Below are 20,981 nucleotides of genomic sequence, written 5' to 3'. Positions count from 1 at the left end.
TTGAAATCTCTTGTCGAATGCCATCTGCTGGAGAAGAATTGCACACTTCGGGTTATGCTGAATTCTGCTTGTCTGCACCTGCCTAAGTCTCTGTCTCCAGAACCGCCTTCACAAACCTCAGCCGACTCAGCCCAATTACCTCCACAACCAGCAGAGCCATCGCTTCTTCCAGCTTTCCCTGTTTCTCTTTGATTCTCTCCACAAACTCTCTGTGCGCTGTCGGATACCCACCTTTCTCCTCGTTCCCATTACCTCTCTCTCTCCCTCCATCTTCCTTTCCCTCTTTGTCTCCCTTTTCTCCTTCCTCTGCCTCTTCTCACTCTTCCAGCTCCTCCAGCACAATCGTTGCTGGCGATAGAACCACATCCTCCATTCTCATCCCTTCCATCCACAGCCCTTTCTCCACAATTTCCACCACTTCACACACTGCCACCCCTCGCCACATCACTTCATCGTCCAGCTTCACCACCAAATATTTCAATTGAGACGATCACCATATCTGTAGCGACGGGTCAAACAGATCGCAGATTGAAGGGAACGCATTCACATCTGCTGCCGCAAAGATCCGCTTGCTCCCCGACTTCGTGCCCACCGACGCTGCAAGCGAAGGAAGCGGGGCGACCAACGGAACCGAAAGCATCGCTGAAAGCGCCACATCGTATGCACACACAACACCCCCATACAGCACCCCCTTCCGAGCCACAACATATCTTCGAAGCGTGTGTTGCTCCCTCAGAAACGATATCTTTTGATTTACATACTCCCCAGCCACCATTCGAAGTGGTCCACGCTCCTGTCGAAGTGCATGATGCTGCCACCGCATTGGCATCCGAAGGGTCAATCGCAGGCGCTGATAAAAACGATGGCTGATCATCTCCTGCTGCCTTCTTCTCTTCGCTTCTCCGCCTGCTGAATGGAGAAGAAGACAAAGAAAACAAAAAGAAATGATAGAAGATTTGACTGCTGTGCTGCCCCGGACACAAGAAGGTTGATGAGAAATTTCCCATCACGTCAGCCAGAAGTTACACCAGAAGCACATGCAATATCTTCATTCTTATCAGAATTGTTTACTAGCAAAGAAAACACGATTTTTTTATGGAATTTCAAATGTTTGAAGAAGGATATTTTTCCATTATTTGTCAATATTAAATGAAAGGGATAAGGAAAAGGCACATTCTGAGATGAAAGAAACTTGTATATTTCAAACTGTTTAAATAGGGTTACACTTTTACCTCTGACCCTTTTTTTTTCCCCCACCCTTTTTTTTGTGGAGCTGGCTGCGGCTTAATACAAGCTTGTAGCCAACAAAAAATAACTAGAAATGTTTATTTTAATAAATTTAACTTTTACAGAAAAAAATTTTTTACGAAAATTTTTTTTCTTTGAGATCTCGGTATTTTTTAATTTCATATTTTGATCATTGAATTGATGGTCTTTCCATGAATATAACATTCTGGAAGTTTTAAGCTACACCATCATTACACCTCATATCCTTTTTATTGTTTTTATAACTTTTCACATTTCACAAGCTTCTTTTTCACTTGTTTTCTCATTTCATCGACTTTTCGATAAAATGCAATTTTTGATTGAATAAAAGACAATTTTTTAATTTCATGAGCTGTATCTTATTTTTAACTTAATATATTGTTGGACACTCATTCAATATTTTGCTGAAAACATGTTACTGGCTGAAAAAAATCAAAACTTCCGAAAATGATGTTTTTCATTTTTCTGTTTAAAATCAAATTTGAAATACTTTTTTGTATATCAACATAATTAACATTCTATCATATATCAAGAATAATCTTAAAATTTTTTTCAAAAATTCATCATTCCTTATGAAATTGCATTTTTTCGAAAAGTCGATGAAATGAGAAAACAAGTGAAAAAGAAGCTTGTGAAATGTGAAAAGTTATAAAAACAATAAAAAGGATATGAGGTGTAATGATGGTGTAGCTTAAAACTTCCAGAATGTTATATCCATGGAAAGACCATCAATTCAATGATCAAAAAATAAAATTAAAAAAATACAGAGATTTCTAAGTTAAAAAAAAATTGTTTAAAAATTATTTATGTACAATCAAAACCGGATATAATCACATCAAATACAATCACATTCGTTTATAGTCACATTTTTCCATGCACCGACTTTATAAGCTCATTTTTCATTCATTTTTCATCGAATATTATCACAGGGATGGAAATATATAATCACATTTTTTATTAAAATGGGTGGATTTTTCAATGAAAAATCGATTATTTGATCAAAAATTTCGATTTTTTGATTTTTCAAAATAATGTTTTAATAAGTCTGAATAACATAATAAAACAATAAAAATTGTTATTTTTATTGAAAAATGTGTATTTGTCAAGTTTTTTCAAAAATAAAAAAATTGACCCAAAATTAATTATTCCATAAATTAAATTTCATTTTTTTCTGTGTTTAGTCACATCGCTTATAATCACAATCGGATATAGTCACAAAAAGTCGTGCAAAAACCGGCGTGATTATATCCGGTTTTGACTGTATAAGTTAAATGTATTTAAAAAAACATTTCTCGTTATTTTTCGTTGGCCACGAGCTTGTATTAAACCATATATAGCTCCACAAAAAAAGGAAGTGGTAAAAAAGGGCCAGAGGTAATAGAATAACCCTTCATCACCATATCTGCATATTGCTTCACAGTATCCAGATTCTTCGATGATGTTCTGCTTTGAAAATCAAAAGTATTTTCTATACATTATTAATCAGATTCTTGGGTTTTGAGAACGCTTTAAAAAAAACATCTTCAAAATGAATCAAAATATTAATGGTGCGAGTGCTCTATTATCCATATGGGACAAAATTCTTTCATTTATGAAAAAAAGCAATGATTTGTTCCAAACTTTTTGATGCATTCTTTTAATAATTATTCTTTCATTTCCATGTGTTAATATGCACGAATATTATATAGTTGAGAAATAACTTTGAAATTTCAGAATGGAACAAAACTCATAAAGCAAAACATTTTGTCCCATATTCAATATTTGAGAAAATGAACTCCTAAATAAAAACTTTCGATAAAATCATCTCACAAGAATACAAGAAATATAGAAGGATAGATCTATTCATTAATCTCATATCTTGATATCGTATAATTATTTTTTTAAAAATGTTTTGATCAGTATTTCCATTAAAATATACCATATTTTCAAAATCTTTGTTTTTCTTCAATTTATTCTTTCCAAACAAATATGAATTCAAAATGAATGCCAAAATGGTGTTGCTTTCTTTTCGCAACGTATTTAAAAATGTAGGAGATGAACGCAAAAGAAAAGTTTTTGAGTTTGTGAATATTATTGTTTTTTGAAAAATGAGATTGTGCAACAATAATAGAAAAATTAAATGAATTAGATTGTTTCTCCAAAGGCAATCAAAAACAGAAAATCATTGAAATGAATGGAATAATGAACAATATGAATAATGAAACTTTTATTTCTGTATTCACAATTGAAACGTTCGACAGAATGAGCAAAATGATCAGAAAAAAGAAATTGCTTTTGAACAATGCTCTTTTATTGCTGAAGCACGCTGGATATTGCAATACAACCAATCAATTTTATAGTAACGCTTTTTATGATTCTTTGCTCCGTGAAAGATTCGAGAAGATGATTGTTGAGGAAAATAAGAAGAAAGAAGGAAGGAACGAAAAGCGTCTGATTGATCTTTGTGAAATCTATGTTTCTCTTTGCTACGACTTTCAATATGAATTACTTTCAGTTTGTGCACCTTGCCTCCTCACAACTGCGTTGAAGAAAGAGAAAAGAAAAAAAAAAAACACAAAAAGAAGTGGAAATGGCATTGCTATCATTGGGCAACATTTATGTCTTTGATGCATGAGCATTTCTATTTTATTTTTGATGCTATTTATTTTTGTATTTTCTTATGTTAGTACGTTAGGCAAAAGTTGCATTTTAAAGAAATAACAGAAATTATTAAACACCATCAGGAACACCATAATCTGACACGAATTGCATATCCTTCTGCTTGGAGATTTTTGATAAGCAGATATTACAAAGACGAAAGTTTGAGGGGTGTTATTATGAATGAACTGCGTTTTACGAGAGAGGCAACTCGCGAATTGATGAGTTGAAGGAGTGTGTGAATTGGAATGAAAAAGAAAAAGGCAAAGAGACGAAGGAAGAAAAGGAAGTTCGATTTTCTATTTTGAAATGGATTGACACAATCAATATTATTTTTGAGTATTTCAAAAATCATGAAGAGGAAAAGGTTAGATTTGCTCAACATTTTGTCACTCTGTGCAGAACAGAAGGAGAGCATGAACATGCTATATTTAGCAATTGTCTCTTCTCTTTAGGGACAGCAGCCCATGGAGTTCTAAATGTTGATGGTTTGCTGAGAAGCGGAACCATGGACCTTTTTTCAGAAGAAATACAGCAACAAACATTGACTGACGAATTTACGAAATATTGTTTAAGATTTTTTTAGTGAAATACCCAAAACATTGAAAGGAAAGATGGATAAAGAAATGGAAGAAGCGAAAAGAAAGGAGATGAAGAGAAAGGTTCTCGAAAAGATGGAAGACGAAGGACTTGAAGATATCATCACAAGTTTTTATGGAGTTATCCAATTTTTTAACATGAAACTCTATGATAAATTGCATTCTGATGTTGCAGATTATTTTGTTTATGTTTGAAGAAATGAAAAGTTATAAATATGACACGGAAAATATTCATTCTCTTTCTTCCCCTTCCCTCTCCCCAATCTTATTTCAATTCAAAAAACAGTCATTTGAACGCTATAAAAAAAGTTTTTCTTTTCAATTCGATTTCGTTTACATGCTGTTTATAGGATCCATTTTTAATACAAAAGGATCAAGACATGATTATAACTTCGTTTATTCTTTCTTTTTATATCTTTTTAATTCATAGCATTCAAGCAAAAGACATAAGTTATTTATTTTTTTGAGCTGTATTTTTTCTTCAAAAAACCAAAAGATGCAAAAATACATAAGCTCTCATTCAAAAAGTGAACATATTTGAATAAGAATATTCAATCAAAATAATACAAGATAATCCTCAATTTATTTCCAAAATTTGATGAAGACAAAACTATCATTGAGTAAAATGTGTTTATCATTGAACGCAAAATCGTTAAATTCCAAATATTTCCATCTTTGTGTATTTGAAAACCTAAAGATTTCTCATTTTAAGCTATTATTACATTCAACACATGACTTCGCAAAGTCATTTCATTATCAATGCGCTTTCATTGAATCTCTTTGAATCTGTGCACGCTGCAGCATTCGAGCTCTCCACTCAGCATAAGTCTCTTTTTTTTCAGACTTATTTTCACTCAAATCCTTCTTGTCTGATACAGAATTTGTAACGGTAATTTCTTTATTTTTGGATGATGATTTCTTCTGTTCGATCGTTTCTGGTGTTTGATAATTCATAGGCTCATCATCATCGTCATCTCGAATCATTCTTTTGGAGCGGGTAATATCTGTCATCTTTTTGTTTTCGCATTCAAATGGAGATTTTGCTTCGGATCGTTGCGTTTCATCTGTCCTTAGATCATTAATTTCTGATGGTGGAGTATTTGAGCCCGATTCTGATCTTTTTCTTTTTCTTGGAGATCCAACAGAATCTGTTTCTTTTGTTCCTGGAGCAAGTGCTGCTTCACCACGTGAAGGAAGCCCCATTCCAGCTTTTCCTCCTGACTGAGCACTGAACATTGTTACAGTTGCAACTGTAGCTTTCGCTTTTCCAGACAAAAGCTGTTTTACAAATTGCTCTTCTTGTTCAGCTTTCTGAAGAAAGTATGAAAGTTTATCTTCATGATCACTATTTTTAGTGGCAAATGAAGCTAATGGGGCTTTCGCTATCGTTTTTGAGTATTGAGCAAGAATTTCATTTGGTGATAATTTTGTTTGAGCTTGTGGTTCTGGTGGGGGTTCATGTAATTTTTCCTCTTGTCCTTCACTTGACGATGTAGAGCTCGAATCTATTTTCTCATTTTGTTCGATTTGTGGAATTTCCTTGCTATCTACTGACATCAATAAATAACTTTTTATTTAAATAACAAATACAAATTAAAAAATGCTGACAATAAATGAATTGCACAATAAAAAATAAATAAATAGTTTGCAAAAACAAACATTATGATGCGGCAAATCACAAAGAAAATAAAAAGAATGCAATTTAAATAAACTGATCTTTTTTATGAATGAATGGGTTTGTTTAAATAAGAATAGAATTTTTTAAATGCTGAGTAAACCTCATCCAGATCTGAAAACTGTCGAGTTACAACAAAAATTCAATACTCTTGCAACACAATACGAAAGAGATAAATCAACAGTTTGGAATTGATTGCTTTACAAATGAGATTCATTTTATTATGATTTTTTATAAAATAACAATTCTGTGATTTTTTATTTGAATAAACACCGAATGAAATCGTTTACAATAATTTATGGTGGATCTATGCTGCTGGATTTTATGCAGTTTGAACGACAGTCAGAGGAGTATTCAAAGTTGAAGCGAGAATTAGAAAATATGAAGAAACAATTAGAAACAACAAATAAATTAGTATGCAAATTGTTTTCTTTTTAGCTAAATAATGCATACATTCATTTATTAACACTGACAGTTAACTGCAGAATCTGCTTCACGAAGGGAAGCAGAATCGAATTATGCAGCTCAACTCGCTGAAAATAGGAAGCTTCAATCAAAAATGGTAGTGACAGTTGAAGGAAAAGGAGCAGCAGATAAAATTCAAAAGCTGATAGGAAAAATACAAGAAATGAAAGTATTTTGTTATTGACTTTTGGGAATTTTTAAAAAAAATAATAATTATTTCAGGACGAGCGTTTTGAACTACGTGACGAAATTGATCATCTGCATACCCAACTTGAAGAGGCGAACATAACAATTACATCTTTACAAAGCGCTTTATTAATGAACGCCAAAAAACTTGGATATGATGATGTGGAAGATTTCAAGGTTAAAATAATTAGCATTTCTTGATTGAATTGAATTTTTGTATTAACATATAATTATAACAGGAAAGTCTTCGATATGAAGTTTCTCGCAGCAGAGAAGAAATAAGAGTGCTTCGAGAAGAACTGGATGAAAAACGAGAGAAAATGAAGTGTGCTTAAAATGATTAGATTAAAATAGCTTATTTTCATTGATTTTTTCCACAGGCAACTCCATCAAGATTTAAAGGAAGCAACAGGTCTGCTCGACAAGACCGAAGAAGAAAGACAGATGTTCGAAGATAAATTTAAGGCAGCTGATTCAGAGGTTTTTATTATAATTAATTTTATTTCATTGAATTAACAATTGTATTCAATTTTAAATGTATTTGCTTGTACAAATATGTCCTTATGCTTATATTAAAAAAAAAAAAAATAGCTTGGAGAGACCAAAGAAGAGCTGGAGCATACGAAAGAGGAATTAGACAAAGTATCAAAGAAGTATTCGAGTGCTGTGTCAATTGCGAAGGAGCTGCACGAGAAAGAGAAAAAGCAGAGCCAGACGATTGCCGAGATGAAGCAGAGCACAACAGAAGAGATTGGGCGTCTGCAAAGTGTTGTGGACGGGCTGGGGGAGCAGCTGGCCAACGCGACAGAGCAAATCGAGTCGCTCCAGGGAGAGCTGAGAGAGGCAGACTCGGCGAGGGAGAATGCAGAGGAAGAGCTCAAAGCAGTGAAAATGAGGGTTTTATCATTATCATTATCATTATTTTTATTATTTTTATTACTCCAATTTCTCTATTGCATATTTATCTGATTGTTAATCCATTTATATGCTTGTTGTATCAACAGTCCGGTTCAACCGAAGTGATAATCGAGTCATTGAAGGAACAACATCAGAAGGAAATGAACGAAGCAATGGAGCAGCTTTCAAAGGCACACGAAGAGGTTTCTGGATTTGTGTTGATTGTTGCCCATTTCTTATTTATATACCATTTCTGAAATTCTATTTCGATTTCAACTTCTTTTTTTATCCATTCTTTCATCTTTCTTTCTTTCTTTTTCATTATGTTTATTCTTTCTCCTGTTTTTTTTCCCTAACTCCGACATTGAATTGCACATATTATTTTGAAATGCTACTTCAGAACAACAAAGTGACAGAAGAGCTTGACGAAATGAGAAGCCATTTGAAAGGAAGAGAAGAACAGTTTTCTGACTTTGAAGAAGAAAAGAGAAAAGAATCTGTCGAAGTATGAATAAATTTCTTATTGTTTAATCTTCAATTATTTCTTAATAATCAACCAATATGAATATTTCTCTGCTTTTATTGTTATCCTTTTTTTCATTGTGATTTCATATTGATTCTTTATTTTGAATAAAGTGGGAAGAGAAAATGAAGGCTTCACAAAGCGAAATTGCGAAACTTGAACAGGAAAGCGAAGAACTTCAAGGCAAAGTCGAGGTTTGTATTTTGGATTGCTATAAAAAATAACATGTTTATTTAATCTTTTTCTTCCTCTCCTCTTTCCCTCCTTTCCTCTTTCCCTTCTCTGAATATAAATTTTCCTTATACTCATTTTTTTTTATTCATAAATAAATAAATAAATAAATAATTTCCCATTCAGAAACTGACGAGTGAGCTGTCAGAGTCGCAGAAGCGCCAGGAGGAGATGGCAGCGCAGATGAGCCAGATGGCGCAGCGGTGTGCGCAGGCGGTGGATGCAGAAGAGAAAGCGCAGTCGCAATTTTCCAGTCTGATGGAGCAGATTGAAAGCGCAAAGCAGAACAACACGATGCTGCAGACGACGCTGATGGCGAGGATCAACGACATCAAGGAGAAGCTGAAGGAAGAGGAGGAGGCGAAGAGCAGGATGGAGGAGGAGATGAAGGAGATCAAGGCAGACAAGTCCCGCTTGAAGGTGCTGTTGGAGGCAGAGCACGAAAGAGTCGTGCAGCTTCAGCAAGAAAAAGAGCAAAGCTAAGAAATATAATATTTTTTTTTTTTTTTATTTTTTTTGTACATCTTTTATTCTTCAATTCCTTATTTAAGTTCTTGTAAGTCTTTATAGCATTTCTTATAAAGGCTTTCTTTCTCTCTTGTCCACATCAATTGGATTGCTAGTCACTTCACATTTGTTCAGATCTTTTGTTTTCGGCAACTTTCTTTTCAAAAATTAGACACCCTTCAAACTAAAATTTTCTTTCTTTCTTTCTTTCACATTTTTCAGACGTAATTGTATGCCACAAAAACATTGCACTTTGTTCGGTTTTCATAAATTGATGAAACAGGTTTATTTATAAAGAAATATTGAAAAAGAAAAGCTCATAAACTCATTTTCTTTTTTTTTAAAAAAAAATGACCTGTGATTTATTTAATATTAGCTCTGGCATCTCTTTAACATTTCGGAGGACTATTTGTCGTTTCTTGGAGCGAACGTTGCTTTTTTTACTTTTTTAAATAATAATTGATGTATTTATTTTCATTAATCCATTCACAAAAATTTTGAAAAGGTAAAGATAAATTTTGGCATATCTTTCATTTGCTAATATGTTATTCAACAAATTTTGCATAATTTTTTTCGCATCTGCCGAATGATCACCATAGCCATAACATATAGCAATGTCAGATTTTGATCGAAGGGCAATGCAAAAAGTGACGTCTTTGCCTTATTCACAAATACAGCACGATACTGCACTGCCTGCAAAGTATTTTTATTTGAATTTGATTCAACTATTTTATTTAATTAACTTCTATACTCTGTGAATTTTAGCTTTCCGTCTTCACCTTCGATACCATTGAAGGTTCCTTTACAAAAGCAGCAAATTCCGATTGCAACGTTAACATGGAGTCCTGCGGCCCAGTTTTGTGGAATCTCCCCGTTGAATCCTCTTCTTAGCACCTTGAAACAAAGTGTTCCAATCAATTCAGAACCAAAACCTTCTTTCGCACCTAAACCGGATCAAGAAGAAAAAAGGAAAAGCCCCAATGAAAATTCTTTTACGCAAACATCGTTTCATCCTCTTGGACAAAAATCTTCAAGCTCTCAGTTTTCTCCAATTCCTGTAGACACGAGTCCTGCAATGCAATATCTAATTTCAAGTCCGTCAATTCATGGAGGATATTCCGTTGCCCAAGTTACTTCTCCGGTTATTGCTCAAAATATTGCAATTCAAGCCGGTCAAAGTCCAACAATGTATCCATCATTTTTATCAAATCTTTCCACAAGCACTTCACAGCAAGGCTCTTTTCTCTCATCTGGAAAACCAATCGCACCTCAAATGAGTGTATCTCCTCCCACATTTTATCCAATTCAAGCTTACTCCACATCTCCAGCTCTGTATTCGCCTCCTCCAAATTTGTCGCCAGATTTTGTTTCTGCTGGTGACGGAAAGAATATATCCTCTTCTCCGATAAATCATTCATCATTGTCATCCTCTTCACCCTCGTCTTCATTAACATCTGTGCCTATGATACAAGTGCCAGCAGTCACGTCATCATTTCTTCCCGAGTCTTCAGCAGCACAACAATCTCTCTCTCTGATTCACTCTCCTGTGACATTCACCCTCACACAGTCTCCGACAGGGCAGATGCTGACCTCTCCCCCACAGATCATTTCTGCCGCATCGCCTTCTGGCTTGCTGCTCCAGCACTCCACCACCGCGCAGCAGGTGAAGGCTCCAGGCTCCGTCGCTTCAGGTGTTGCTGTTCAAGCAATCAATCCACTATCATTGGTCTCGAACGCAACACCAGCAGGCGACACCACGTCAGATCAACCTTCTTCAAACACAGCCGCTGCAGCTGTTCCTGTTTCCACATCTGAATCCGCATCTGCCTCTTCTTCTGCTTCAACTTCTGTTCCTTCCACTATTCCTGAAACAACCACATCCACATCTTCCTCTTCCTCCTCCTCCTCTTCTTCTTCTTCTTCCTTACCAACAATACCATCATCGTCATCAGCCATCGGAGGAATTGTCACAATCCCCCAAATTGTCAATGCTGGTGTGCCGACGCTATACCAGACATCATTTCAATCTCCATACACCTACACGCAGCTCACCGCTACAGCAGCCACATCGCCATCGTCTTCCATTCCACTCACACAAACACAGCTTAATCTCGTCTCTCCTGCTTCACTCTCTTCTTCTTCTGCTGTTTCTTCTACTAATACTCTTTCCACTTCTCCATTATCTTCATCAGTAGCAGCAGTATCATTGCCATTAACAGCATCTGTTCCTGTTGCTTCTCTTGCTTCTGTCTCAGCAGCATCAACCTCTGCCTCTGCAACTATTTCTCCTACCACTTCTTCTGCTGCTTCCTCTGCTTCCTCTCCTTCATACAGCACACTTCCCTCTCAATTCATCCTTCCCCCCGGAATGCCCTACTACGTGGGCGCCCCTGTCTCTTCTGTGTATGCTGCCACTGCCCCTTCGCTGACTGCCTCTGTGTCGCCTGAGGTGCTGAGGGAGGCCTCTTCACACGACGAGCGTGTGCAGCAGCTGCACCAGGGCACAGTGTTCTTCAAGATGCCTTATTCGATCATGGGCCATGTGCAGAACTTCGCTGTGGATGCGATGGGGTCGCGGGTGATCCAGAAGATGCTTGCGATCGCAACAGCAGAGGAGAGGCAGGCGATGCTGGGCGAGCTGACAGTGTCTGTGCCGCAGACGCGCGCTCTGATCAAAGAGCAGTATGCGAACTATGTTATCCAGCGCTTCCTGGAGGTAGGCACAATGGATGAGCGGGCACGTATTGTGGGTGCGATGGAAGGGATGATGTATGAGATCTCGAAGCATCCCTTCGCATGCAGAGTTGCACAGAATGCATTTGACTACTTAGACGGAGGTGGGAAGTGGCAGCCGACGGACGATGTGGGCGAGAACCAGGAGCGGAGCAGAGGGTATGCAATGGCGAGAAGACTGGCGGTGGAGCTGCTGCCATACACGATCGACTGTTTGCAGGATCAGAACGCCAACCATGTCATCCAGCGGTGCATAGCTACTCCTTCACTATCGCCGGGTGATCTGAGTGTGGTGGTGGAGGCTGTGGTGATGCGGGGGGCGCCAGATATTGCGATGCACATGTATGGCTGTCGAGTGCTGCAGCGTCTGTTGGAGCACACGGCCCCCGCACAGCAGCTGCAGCTGTTCGAGGCGCTGCTGCCGCGGCTGCTGGAGGTCATCCAGAGTGAGCACGGGAACTATGTCATGCAGCACATCCTCGTCCACGGCGCAGAGCCTGTCCAAAGAGCTCTGCTGACTGTGCTGCGTGGCTGCTATTTCGCCCTGTCCACACACAAATTTGCGTCGAATGTAATTGAGAAGTGCATCGTGTATGGCATGCAGGACATGAGGGAGGAGATCATTGCAGAAATCAGAGCAGCCCCGCCGCCTTTCACAGCGTCCTCGTCGAAGAAGATGGTCTCACCGGTGGTGCTGGCGGGGCCTGCTGCTGCTACTGCTGTTGTTTCTTCTTCCTCTTCTTCAAATGACAGCTCCTCCGGAACATCCACACTGGATCTGTCATTCCACCCAACAAACAACCCTTTTCTCTTCCTTCTTTTTGATCAATACGGTAACTACGTCGCACAGCGCATCTTTGACTATGCAGCTGAGCCCACAAAGCGTGTTTTGCTGCATGAAATGAGGGAGTCTCTGTCTCTTCTGACTGACGATGGGCGGAGGCAGCTGCAGAGGCACTTAGCACTGAGAATACAAAACATGGAGCAGGCGCTGCTGAAGGCGCCTGCTGAAAGGCCTGCACCACCAATCCCACCGAGAAATTCGGAGGAGATTGGTTCGAGCACAAAGGAGAGGATGATGGACAAGAGGAAAGAGAGGAAAGAGGAGGAGGCAGCGATGAGGGGGAGAGGGAGAGGAAGGGGAAGAGGAGGAGGGGGAAGAGGGAGAGGGAAGAGAGGAGGAGGAAGTGGTGGAGGGAGCATTACAAGTAGCATAAGTGGTGGGAACGGAAGCAACATTGGTGGAGGCGGAGGAGGAGAAGAGGAAGGCGGGGGAGGGGGTGGGGGAAGTGGTGGAGAAGACAGAGAAAAGTCGTCAATGAAGTACGAGTGAAAGAATAAGGAAGGTTGCGTTGTTTGGTTTTTTTTAATTAAAAAATTCGACCAATCCAATTGGAAGGAAAAAGGAGTGAAAGCTTTTTTCATTATTTTTTATTAAAAATAAGATTGTTATCCTAAAAGAGTTCTTGAAGATAGCATTGTGACTCATGCTTATCTTTATATTTAAAATGAAATAAATGGCTTTATAATTTCCTTTCTGAATAGCATTTCATTCTCTTAGAGAGAAAGAGAGAAAACGAGTGAGTGTAATTCATCCTGTTATTTGAGCGGTTGTAGAAGATAGATTTTCTTACACACACAATTAGAAATTCTTATTTATAGTTTGAGATTAATTTATGATAAATTGTTTTGGCAGAATGCATTTGTTGCGTTTGCTTTTTATATTTTTACACATTTTTATTTTTTAAAATTTTCATTTATTTAATATTTTCATTTTTTATTTTATTTTTAATTTTTTGATTTTTATTTTCATAAGTCTGGGCGTATCTCAACCAGACGGTTTTATTTTTGATTCGATTTCATATTTTGACTCTCATTTTTTTTTCCCAATTCGAAAAGAGCAGGAAAGAAAATGCTCAATGAGATGGAAAATAATATCCCGTATAAGATTAGTGGTATTAAAAAGTGATTGAAAGAGAAAATAAAGAGATAACAAGATGATGAAAAAAAAAGAAGGAAAGAGAGGAAGAAAGAGAGGAAGAAAGAGAGGAAGAAAGAGAGGAAGAAAAATGAATGAACCAACGAGCATTGAAAGAATGGAATAGTTTTTAAAAATTATTTAAAGGATATACTCTCAAATAATATGCATACATACAATTATAAAAACAGAAGTTTGGCTCAGAAATTAAGCATAACGGAGTATTGACATGAGTAAAAATACAGAGAGATTTTGAAATTTTTAAAAAACTAAGAAAATTCAATAGCAAATAAAAAAAGAAAAGAAAAGAAAAAAGAAATTCCAAATAAAAAATATGTCTTCTCACAATCATGCATCGTCATTGATTGCGGTGTATTTTTGTTCCACTTTTTTGGATTTGACGGCAATTACTGCTCCAACAAGGGCAACAATCAGCGAAAGAACACAAACGCATGCAACAATAGCAAGTGTCGCTGGAATATCAGTTAGCGGATGCTTCTTCTCCTCTTCTTTCAGCTTGAGCACTGGAATCTTCTCACACACATATTTGATGTCGTTTGCTTCCTTCCCAGTCTGTGTCCCCTTTCTCCAGTTGTCTTTCTGCTCAATGGCCTTTCTGAAGTATCCATTCTCACATCTCGAGAACACACACGTTGAGTTGTCAAATGCTCCCTTCGCATTGCACGGCCGGCCCCACACTTCGTGTTCTCCACCTCCGTTCTTCTTTATTTCTCCGTCACAGTTTTTCCGATCGTCCAGCACCTCCCATGCGAAGCAAGATTCAAAGAACTTGTTCGTCAGCTCTGCAGTCGCTACAATCCCATCAGCTGAGTCATACTCGCTCTGCTCCTGGAACTTCGCCACAACCGCGTCTGCTTCGACCACTTTCCACGAGAGAGAAACATCTGGCGTGTTGTGGTCAAACGATAGCAGCTCCCTTGCAGAATAGCTGAAGAGAGTGTGTTCCCTCGCAAATGCTGCTGGCAGGTCAGTCAGATTCTTCTTTTCAGCGTCTTCGCGTGCTGCCTCCAAGTCGTCCGTGGTGAATGTGGTGTATCCGCCTACAGACGCCACATCAAAACCGATGTCTTTGTTCAGCAGGCTTTTTCCAATGCCAATCACCTTTGCCAGCTTCATCTCCTTCACCTGCTTCGCAAACATCCCCGCCATTCCACTGCACAGCCCATCTGTAATGACAAGGATGTTCTGCGGAGTGAAGGGAGTGTCTCTGTCTTCCCCAACTCTGTACTTCTCATCCACCATCTCCCACACGTCGTCTGCATCAAAGTTCAGTGCATGGGTCGGAGTCCATTCTGTTGTGCGGACAACTGATTTCCCGTTGATGTTCGCATTCACCGTCCGCTTCTTGTGCTCCTCCTTGAAGATGTTCTTGATCAGCTCCAGCGTATCCACCTCAGTTGTGTAATACTCCAGATCATTCAGCAACGACTTCTCCACAGCTTGGTTCTCGTCTGTCGCAGGCAGCCAGGTTTCTCCGTTCAGAGGGAACGCATTCGGAAACAGCATGTGGAACAGCACACGCCCAATAGGCAGCTCTCCATCGCCTTTTGTGCCTCGCAGGTCCACAACCAGCCGCTTCGCACCTGCGTCGTCGGCTTTCTTCAGCGTGCCCATCACATTCTCAAACATCTGCTTCACACGCTTTTCGTCTCCCTCTCCGAATGCGAAGAAGCGGAGAATGACAGTTTTCCAACTCTTCACGACAATTCCCTTGACATCTGGTCCAGTCTCAACTTCCTCATAGTCTGGAAGATATTCTGGACCGTTAATTTCCTTCATGGATGATGATCGCTTTGCAATGTTGACTTTCTTCGTCTGTTCATTTTGCTTTCCATTCTTCAATGATGCAGATGTTGTTTGTTTGAACTGTTTGGCTTTTGCACCGCATTTTTCGTCCAGAGAGCTCATTTTCTCAGAAACTTTCCCATAAAATTGGATTTCTCCTTCTAGATCATCGTCACCGTTCTTGTATCTAACCTTAAGAGGTCCCTTTGGACGTGGAATGTCGCTCACTGTTCGTGTTGAAAAAAGCACGCGAAGTGCATAGTTCAGTCTTGCAGCAGGAGAGCGAGAAATACGCACATTTGCTTCAGCCCATCTTGCAATAGTTTCTTCTGGCTTTTCGTTGTCTTTAAAGTCTTCCCCATCAAGGGCAATAGCAGTTATTACTTTATCTGTTAAATCAAGTCGATTCAAGCCAATATGATGTTTTGTAACTTCGGGATCAGCAGCTTCCTTTGCCTTAACTTGAAGTTCTTCTGCATCACCATTTTTCACTATTTCAATTACAAATTGAAACGGAAGCACATAACTGAAATATTCAGAGCAAGGAAAACTATAAAATGTGTCTGGATCTTTCATTTTAGCAATTACCCGAGAAATTTCTTCATGAAAAGCATAACCATCATCCCATTCTTTTTCATTAATGTCTTTCAATTCTTGAACGACGTCCATTGCAAGTTTATCAAAAGGCTTTGGAGGAAGAAGAAGAGTATCACGAAAAGCATAACTTTCCATATTCTTCAATAAAATGTCAATCACATTTTTTGTCTCTTCCAAATCTTTTTTCCACTGAATAATTATTTAAATTTATGAAATAAAACAGTCACAATAATTTATTATTATTATTTATAAAACTGATAATATACTGGAAGAGTTTTTAGGCAAGTTTCTATTTCTGCCCATTCGTATATGTTATTTGGATCAAAAGTGCACGGTTCACATAAAACGAAAGATGCAGCAAACAACAATATCAACATTTTTTATTGCTGATCAGTTGAATGATATCTATTATACTGCACAGATCAATTTATATTTCAAATTTCTCATGGAACACTTTGATTTAAAAGAAGTCGTCCATGCAAAATCTGGGATCTGTTATTATAAAGCTGTTGTGATGGGGGAAAGAGGGGAAGGAAGTGAAAAGCAGTATAAAGTTCATTATTATGGATGGAGTTCAAATCACGATGAATGGGTCCCACCTTCGAATCTTCTTAAGGATACTGCTGAGAACAGAGAACTTTCAACAAAAATTTACAATGAAGCGGTGAAAAAATCGAGAGACCAAAAGAATGCAGGAGGAAAAAAGAAAAAATCACAAACAGATGAATCAAAAGATGAAGAGCATTCCGGTGAAGGAAAACTATTTTCTAAAAAGAAAAGGATGTTATCTGCATCAAGTTTGCTCCAGGGACTAACTTATTGTTCAATGGCTTTTTTTGACAAAAAATATTTCATTTATAATTTTCCTTTTTGACATGTAAATTTCTTAAAGAAAAAGATCAAAAGGACACAAAACGGATAAAGGAGTCTCGGACGAGTAGTTATGATTCAACTGAAGAGAATGAAAAAACTATTCGTACTGTAGAGCGTGACACTAATTCTCGAAAATCGTCAACAGTTGGAAATCAAATGGATAGTGAAGATACAAAAGTTAATGCATCGTTGCAAAATCATGCTTCAGGGAAGGTGAAGAAAGAAGATGAGCAGAACGAAGAAGATGATGAAGAAACTGAAATAAATATTCAGGAAGATAATATTGAAAATGAAGATAAAAAAGATTTAGAGAAAAATAAATTCGGATCAGGAAGTAGTAAGAGAAAATCATTACAGTCAAAGTCAAAATCTTCTTCTAAAAAAGTGGATGTTTGAAGAATTATTTAGAAATACTCCTACGGATAATAATTCTATTTTTAATTTTTAATTTACAAATTATATGCTTTTTGTTGTGCTGAATATGTTTTTTAGACTAAAGATATTGTTAAATACATACTTACTCCGTCTCTGAAGCAATTTTTCATTGGAAATTTTGTTGAAGTATCAACAAAAGGAGTGGTATAACTTGTTTCTTTTATGTGTATAACATGAGAGTATTTAACGCTTTTTGTAATAATTATGATTTTTTTTTGAAAGATATCTCCATTTCCGCGAAGTCCTACTGTGACAGAGATTCTTGTTGGGTATCTGCTGCACAAAGAACAACAGCTAAAGAAGCTCGAAGAGAGCGACACTTCATCTGAAAGCCATTTTGACTTGTTGGCTTATTCCACATTCGCTGAAGACTTGAGACATTATTTTGATGATTTTGTTGATCCTTATCTGATTATGGAGCAGGAGGTGGATGCATACGAACACGCCTGCGAGCAGATGCTGAAGAACCAAAAAATTGGTGCCAAATTATGTGCAGGTGATGGAGTAAGTCATAATTCGAATGAAATCGAAAGTGAAAGTTCTAGTTCTAGTTCGAGTACAAGTGCAAGTGTTAGTGTTAGCGAAGAATCAGACACGCAACCTCAGAAAAAATCACTCATTCAATTATTTCAAGAGGCCAAGAGTACGCTTCCGAGTGAAGCTGCAGTGGAGTTCTTCTTTAGTGAAATTGCAGCGAAAACAAAGAAACTGGCAGAAAACTCGGAGGAACCTTTGTTTATGTGGCCGTCAGACACTTGTGGTTCAGAGCATCTTCTACGACTTCTTCTAAAACTTCCTGCTTTTCTTCAAGAAATGCCTGTATCTTCTGATGAACAGTACATGACAAAATTAAAAGAATTGTTGGCTGATGTAACACAGTTTGCGAAATATTTTTTTTGAATTATGAAATATGTTAATTTGTTAACTTCTCATTTGTTTTCAAGATATATGGATCTTTATCAGAAATATTTATTGCCAGCCAAGGATTGAAAATTTGCGTGAACTGTTTCATTTTTTCAAATTTAATTTTGAAACTTACAATTCTTTCTCATGTTACAATGCTTATATGTAAGTGTTTTTTGTTACTATACCATTATATTTTATTTTTAAATTAATTCTTGTTACGTTTTTGAATTTTTTGATGTCTGTGGCCGATAGTGGGACTATTGAAACAGTTTGTGTATATGAATGTAGTATTTTCATGTAATTTTTACACTTCTTAAGATTGAAAATTCAATAAATCAACTTCGTTTTCTTCGAAAACAAAGAGATGAACAGGTTCAGCACATAAGTAATTTACTTGTTGAAACTAGCAATAAATTAAATGAGATAATGCTTGAAGCAGAGCAAGAGAGTGAATCATCGAATTTAGCTTCCAGTTCGAAGGTTTTTAATGTAATTGAGTTTTCTTTTCTTTTCAAATTATCTTCAATTAAAGGCTGAACAATTTGAAAAGCTGCATTCCCTTCGAAAGGAACTAGATGAATTTATTGATTCTCTCATTCCTTCAAATCTTACTCTTTCAGATATTTTGGAAACAATGGAAAATACTATAAGTCAGCGAGAAAAAACCATTTCAGAAAGAGAAGAATCTGTAAGACATAAAACAGAAGAACTGAAAGAAAAAGAAGAGAAAATGCAAAAATTAGAGGATGATGTTGCTCAAAAAAATATACAAACACAAGATATGATTCAGTCAATTCGAGATAGTCTTCAAAAATTAGAAGAAAAGCAGAAAGAGGAAATTGAAAAGCATGAAATGGAGCAAACTAAACTCAAAGAAACATATGAAAGCAAACTTCAAGCGACAATAGAAGAAAATGCTTGTTTGAAGAACGAAATCAGCAAACTTCAAGAAGAGCACAATAATGAGAAAGGAAAGCTGAAGCTTGAAATACAAAAACTGACACAACAGCTCGAAGCGAAAGGAGATGAACAGGAAAAGGAACACATAAAACTGACTGAAGAAATTGATAGGTTGACAAAAACCATTCAAGACATGAACTCAAAACAAGAGTTTGGAAATAACACTTTGGATATAAAGAAGGATACTGTGTTTGAAAGAGATCAGACAAAATTCACTTCGCCGCAACGGCCCCCGACGATATTGCTTTCTTCTCCGTCTTCTTCGTCTTACACCCAGCAAAGCCAATCTCCCACAATTATATTGTCCTTCCTGCCACCAACAGAAGCTGTGGCCTACCAAACACTTCCAACAAGCAATGCAGATTTTCAATCAAAAACAAACAGCCGCTTCACTTCATCCATTTCATCCATAGCCCCAGCATCACACACAGCAGACACACCACACAAAACTTCTTCTTCTTCTTCTTCAGTCTCTGACACCCTCAGCGGACAAACAAGACTCAACTTGTCGCCAATGGCGATTGCCTCTGCTCAGCCAGCAAATGCACTTCCAGTTCCGCCTTCGTGTTCTGACCCGCCTTTCCGCTCTTCGCCTACACATCACAGAAAAGTCTCGTCACTTTCACAGACTCTTTTTGCTTCGCCTTTGTTTTCTTCTACTGTGCCTTCTTCTTCTTCTTCTTCTTCCTCTTCTTCCTCTTCTTCTTCCACTTCATCAGCTTCGCTTCTTGCATCTCTGAGAAAGCGACTTGCTCAAAGAACTTCTGAGCAAAGCGATTCATTGCCTCAACAAGAGCAGCAGCAGCAGACACAACAGCAGGCAACTCATTCTCGCAGCCAGGGGATCAGCCAAGATGCGCTTTCATCTACCAAATCGCCTCGCTCGCTTCTTCCGCGCACAATTGGAATACCACTGAAGAGAAGTACCAGCCAGCCACACAATGCACAGCACAGAGACAGAACAGCCCTTTTGTCGGAGTCTTGGCGCCAGCGAAGCACAGAATCAACAACACCGCAGAACAAAGAGGCGAGTAATTCATTGGCAGAAGAGCTTTTATTGCTTGAGCAGCAGAGAAGAGGAAATGAAGCAGCAAATCCAACTTCACTGCAAGAGCAGTCAAATCATGTCACTTCATCCAACGAGCTTTATGCAAGAGCACCCACATCACTGAACAATGTGCTGCTTACCCAGTCCTTTTCAACACCTTCTGCAACTCCTTTGACTGCACAGAGATTGTCTGACAGAGCATCTCGTACAGAAGGAATTGACAGGCTGCTCGAGATTCTAAAGGCAATAAAATAAAAACTGTGAAAGAAAAGTGTTTGTGCTTGGCTTATATAAAGCATCTTCAACAAATGTCTTTTAAAACAACTTCCTTTCTGCCTTGTGTTTGAACTTGCTTTCATATTCAGCTAATTCAACAACTTTATTGAGCTTGAAGGATGAAAGTCTTTTAATTCAAGAAAATGATCGAAGTTGAAACATTTTTAATAGAATGACTACATTATCTGGAATTATCTGATTTCCAACATTTATAATTTTAACATCTTTCGATATTGTGTATGTTGTTTTTAGTCCCTTAAGAATTTTTATTTAATTTTTTATTTGTTAAAAAAAGGCTATAACTTTTTTAAATAAAAGTAATTCTTATTAACAAAATATATTTGCCACTGAAATATACAAGAATATCCATTTGAGTTATTAAA

The 20,981-nt window shown here is 37.5% G+C and overlaps 7 protein-coding genes across 7 annotated transcripts; 4 read left to right on the top strand and 3 right to left on the bottom strand.

The window, feature by feature from the left end:
• Positions 1-490: 490 nt before the first annotated feature.
• MONOS_819 (uncharacterized protein) lies at positions 491-829 on the bottom strand (the record flags this gene model as incomplete). The annotated part of the gene is made up of 1 exon (XM_067878577.1): positions 491-829. The coding sequence occupies one exon, from the start codon at positions 827-829 to the stop codon at positions 491-493; it is 339 nt and encodes a 112-aa protein (XP_067727113.1).
• Positions 830-4,956: 4,127 nt separating this feature from the next.
• MONOS_820 (uncharacterized protein) lies at positions 4,957-6,231 on the bottom strand. Its single transcript, XM_067878589.1, has 2 exons — positions 6,162-6,231; positions 4,957-6,105 (listed from the first exon to the last, which is right to left on the bottom strand). The coding sequence occupies exon 2, from the start codon at positions 6,057-6,059 to the stop codon at positions 5,259-5,261; it is 801 nt and encodes a 266-aa protein (XP_067727112.1). The 5' UTR covers positions 6,060-6,105; positions 6,162-6,231; the 3' UTR covers positions 4,957-5,258.
• Positions 6,232-6,267: 36 nt separating this feature from the next.
• On the top strand, positions 6,268-9,176 carry MONOS_821 (putative laminin, alpha 1/2; the record flags this gene model as incomplete). Its single annotated transcript, XM_067878600.1, has 11 exons — positions 6,268-6,360; positions 6,508-6,591; positions 6,653-6,811; positions 6,865-7,005; positions 7,068-7,153; positions 7,209-7,308; positions 7,420-7,725; positions 7,833-7,928; positions 8,126-8,230; positions 8,362-8,442; positions 8,606-9,176. The coding sequence occupies 11 exons, from the start codon at positions 6,268-6,270 to the stop codon at positions 8,960-8,962; spliced, it is 1,608 nt and encodes a 535-aa protein (XP_067727111.1). The 3' UTR covers positions 8,963-9,176.
• A 424-nt stretch (positions 9,177-9,600) lies between these two features.
• Positions 9,601-13,052, top strand: MONOS_822 (putative Pumilio; the record flags this gene model as incomplete). Its single annotated transcript, XM_067878611.1, has 2 exons — positions 9,601-9,686; positions 9,752-13,052. 2 exons carry the CDS (start codon positions 9,601-9,603, stop codon positions 13,050-13,052), a joined length of 3,387 nt encoding a protein of 1,128 aa, XP_067727110.1.
• A 440-nt stretch (positions 13,053-13,492) lies between these two features.
• On the bottom strand, positions 13,493-16,512 carry MONOS_823 (uncharacterized protein). Its single transcript, XM_067878622.1, has 2 exons — positions 16,367-16,512; positions 13,493-16,289 (listed from the first exon to the last, which is right to left on the bottom strand). The coding sequence occupies exons 1-2, from the start codon at positions 16,475-16,477 to the stop codon at positions 14,046-14,048; spliced, it is 2,355 nt and encodes a 784-aa protein (XP_067727109.1). The 5' UTR covers positions 16,478-16,512; the 3' UTR covers positions 13,493-14,045.
• Positions 16,513-16,515: 3 nt separating this feature from the next.
• Positions 16,516-18,675, top strand: MONOS_824 (putative MRG). Its single transcript, XM_067878632.1, has 5 exons — positions 16,516-16,897; positions 16,993-17,363; positions 17,466-17,552; positions 17,631-18,286; positions 18,353-18,675. The coding sequence occupies exons 1-5, from the start codon at positions 16,546-16,548 to the stop codon at positions 18,396-18,398; spliced, it is 1,512 nt and encodes a 503-aa protein (XP_067727108.1). The 5' UTR covers positions 16,516-16,545; the 3' UTR covers positions 18,399-18,675.
• Positions 18,676-18,948: 273 nt separating this feature from the next.
• Positions 18,949-20,908, top strand: MONOS_825 (uncharacterized protein; the record flags this gene model as incomplete). The annotated part of the gene is made up of 1 exon (XM_067878643.1): positions 18,949-20,908. One exon carries the CDS (start codon positions 18,949-18,951, stop codon positions 20,575-20,577), a length of 1,629 nt encoding a protein of 542 aa, XP_067727107.1. The 3' UTR covers positions 20,578-20,908.
• Between the last annotated feature and the right edge of the window lie 73 nt (positions 20,909-20,981).

The sequence above is a fragment of the Monocercomonoides exilis genome (assembly GCF_001643675.1).
Source record: "Monocercomonoides exilis strain PA203 chromosome Unknown scaffold23-1346700, whole genome shotgun sequence".
NCBI lineage: Eukaryota > Preaxostyla > Oxymonadida > Polymastigidae > Monocercomonoides > Monocercomonoides exilis.
Note: the sequence above shows the minus strand (reverse complement) of the source record. Positions and strands in the feature narration are given on the sequence as shown.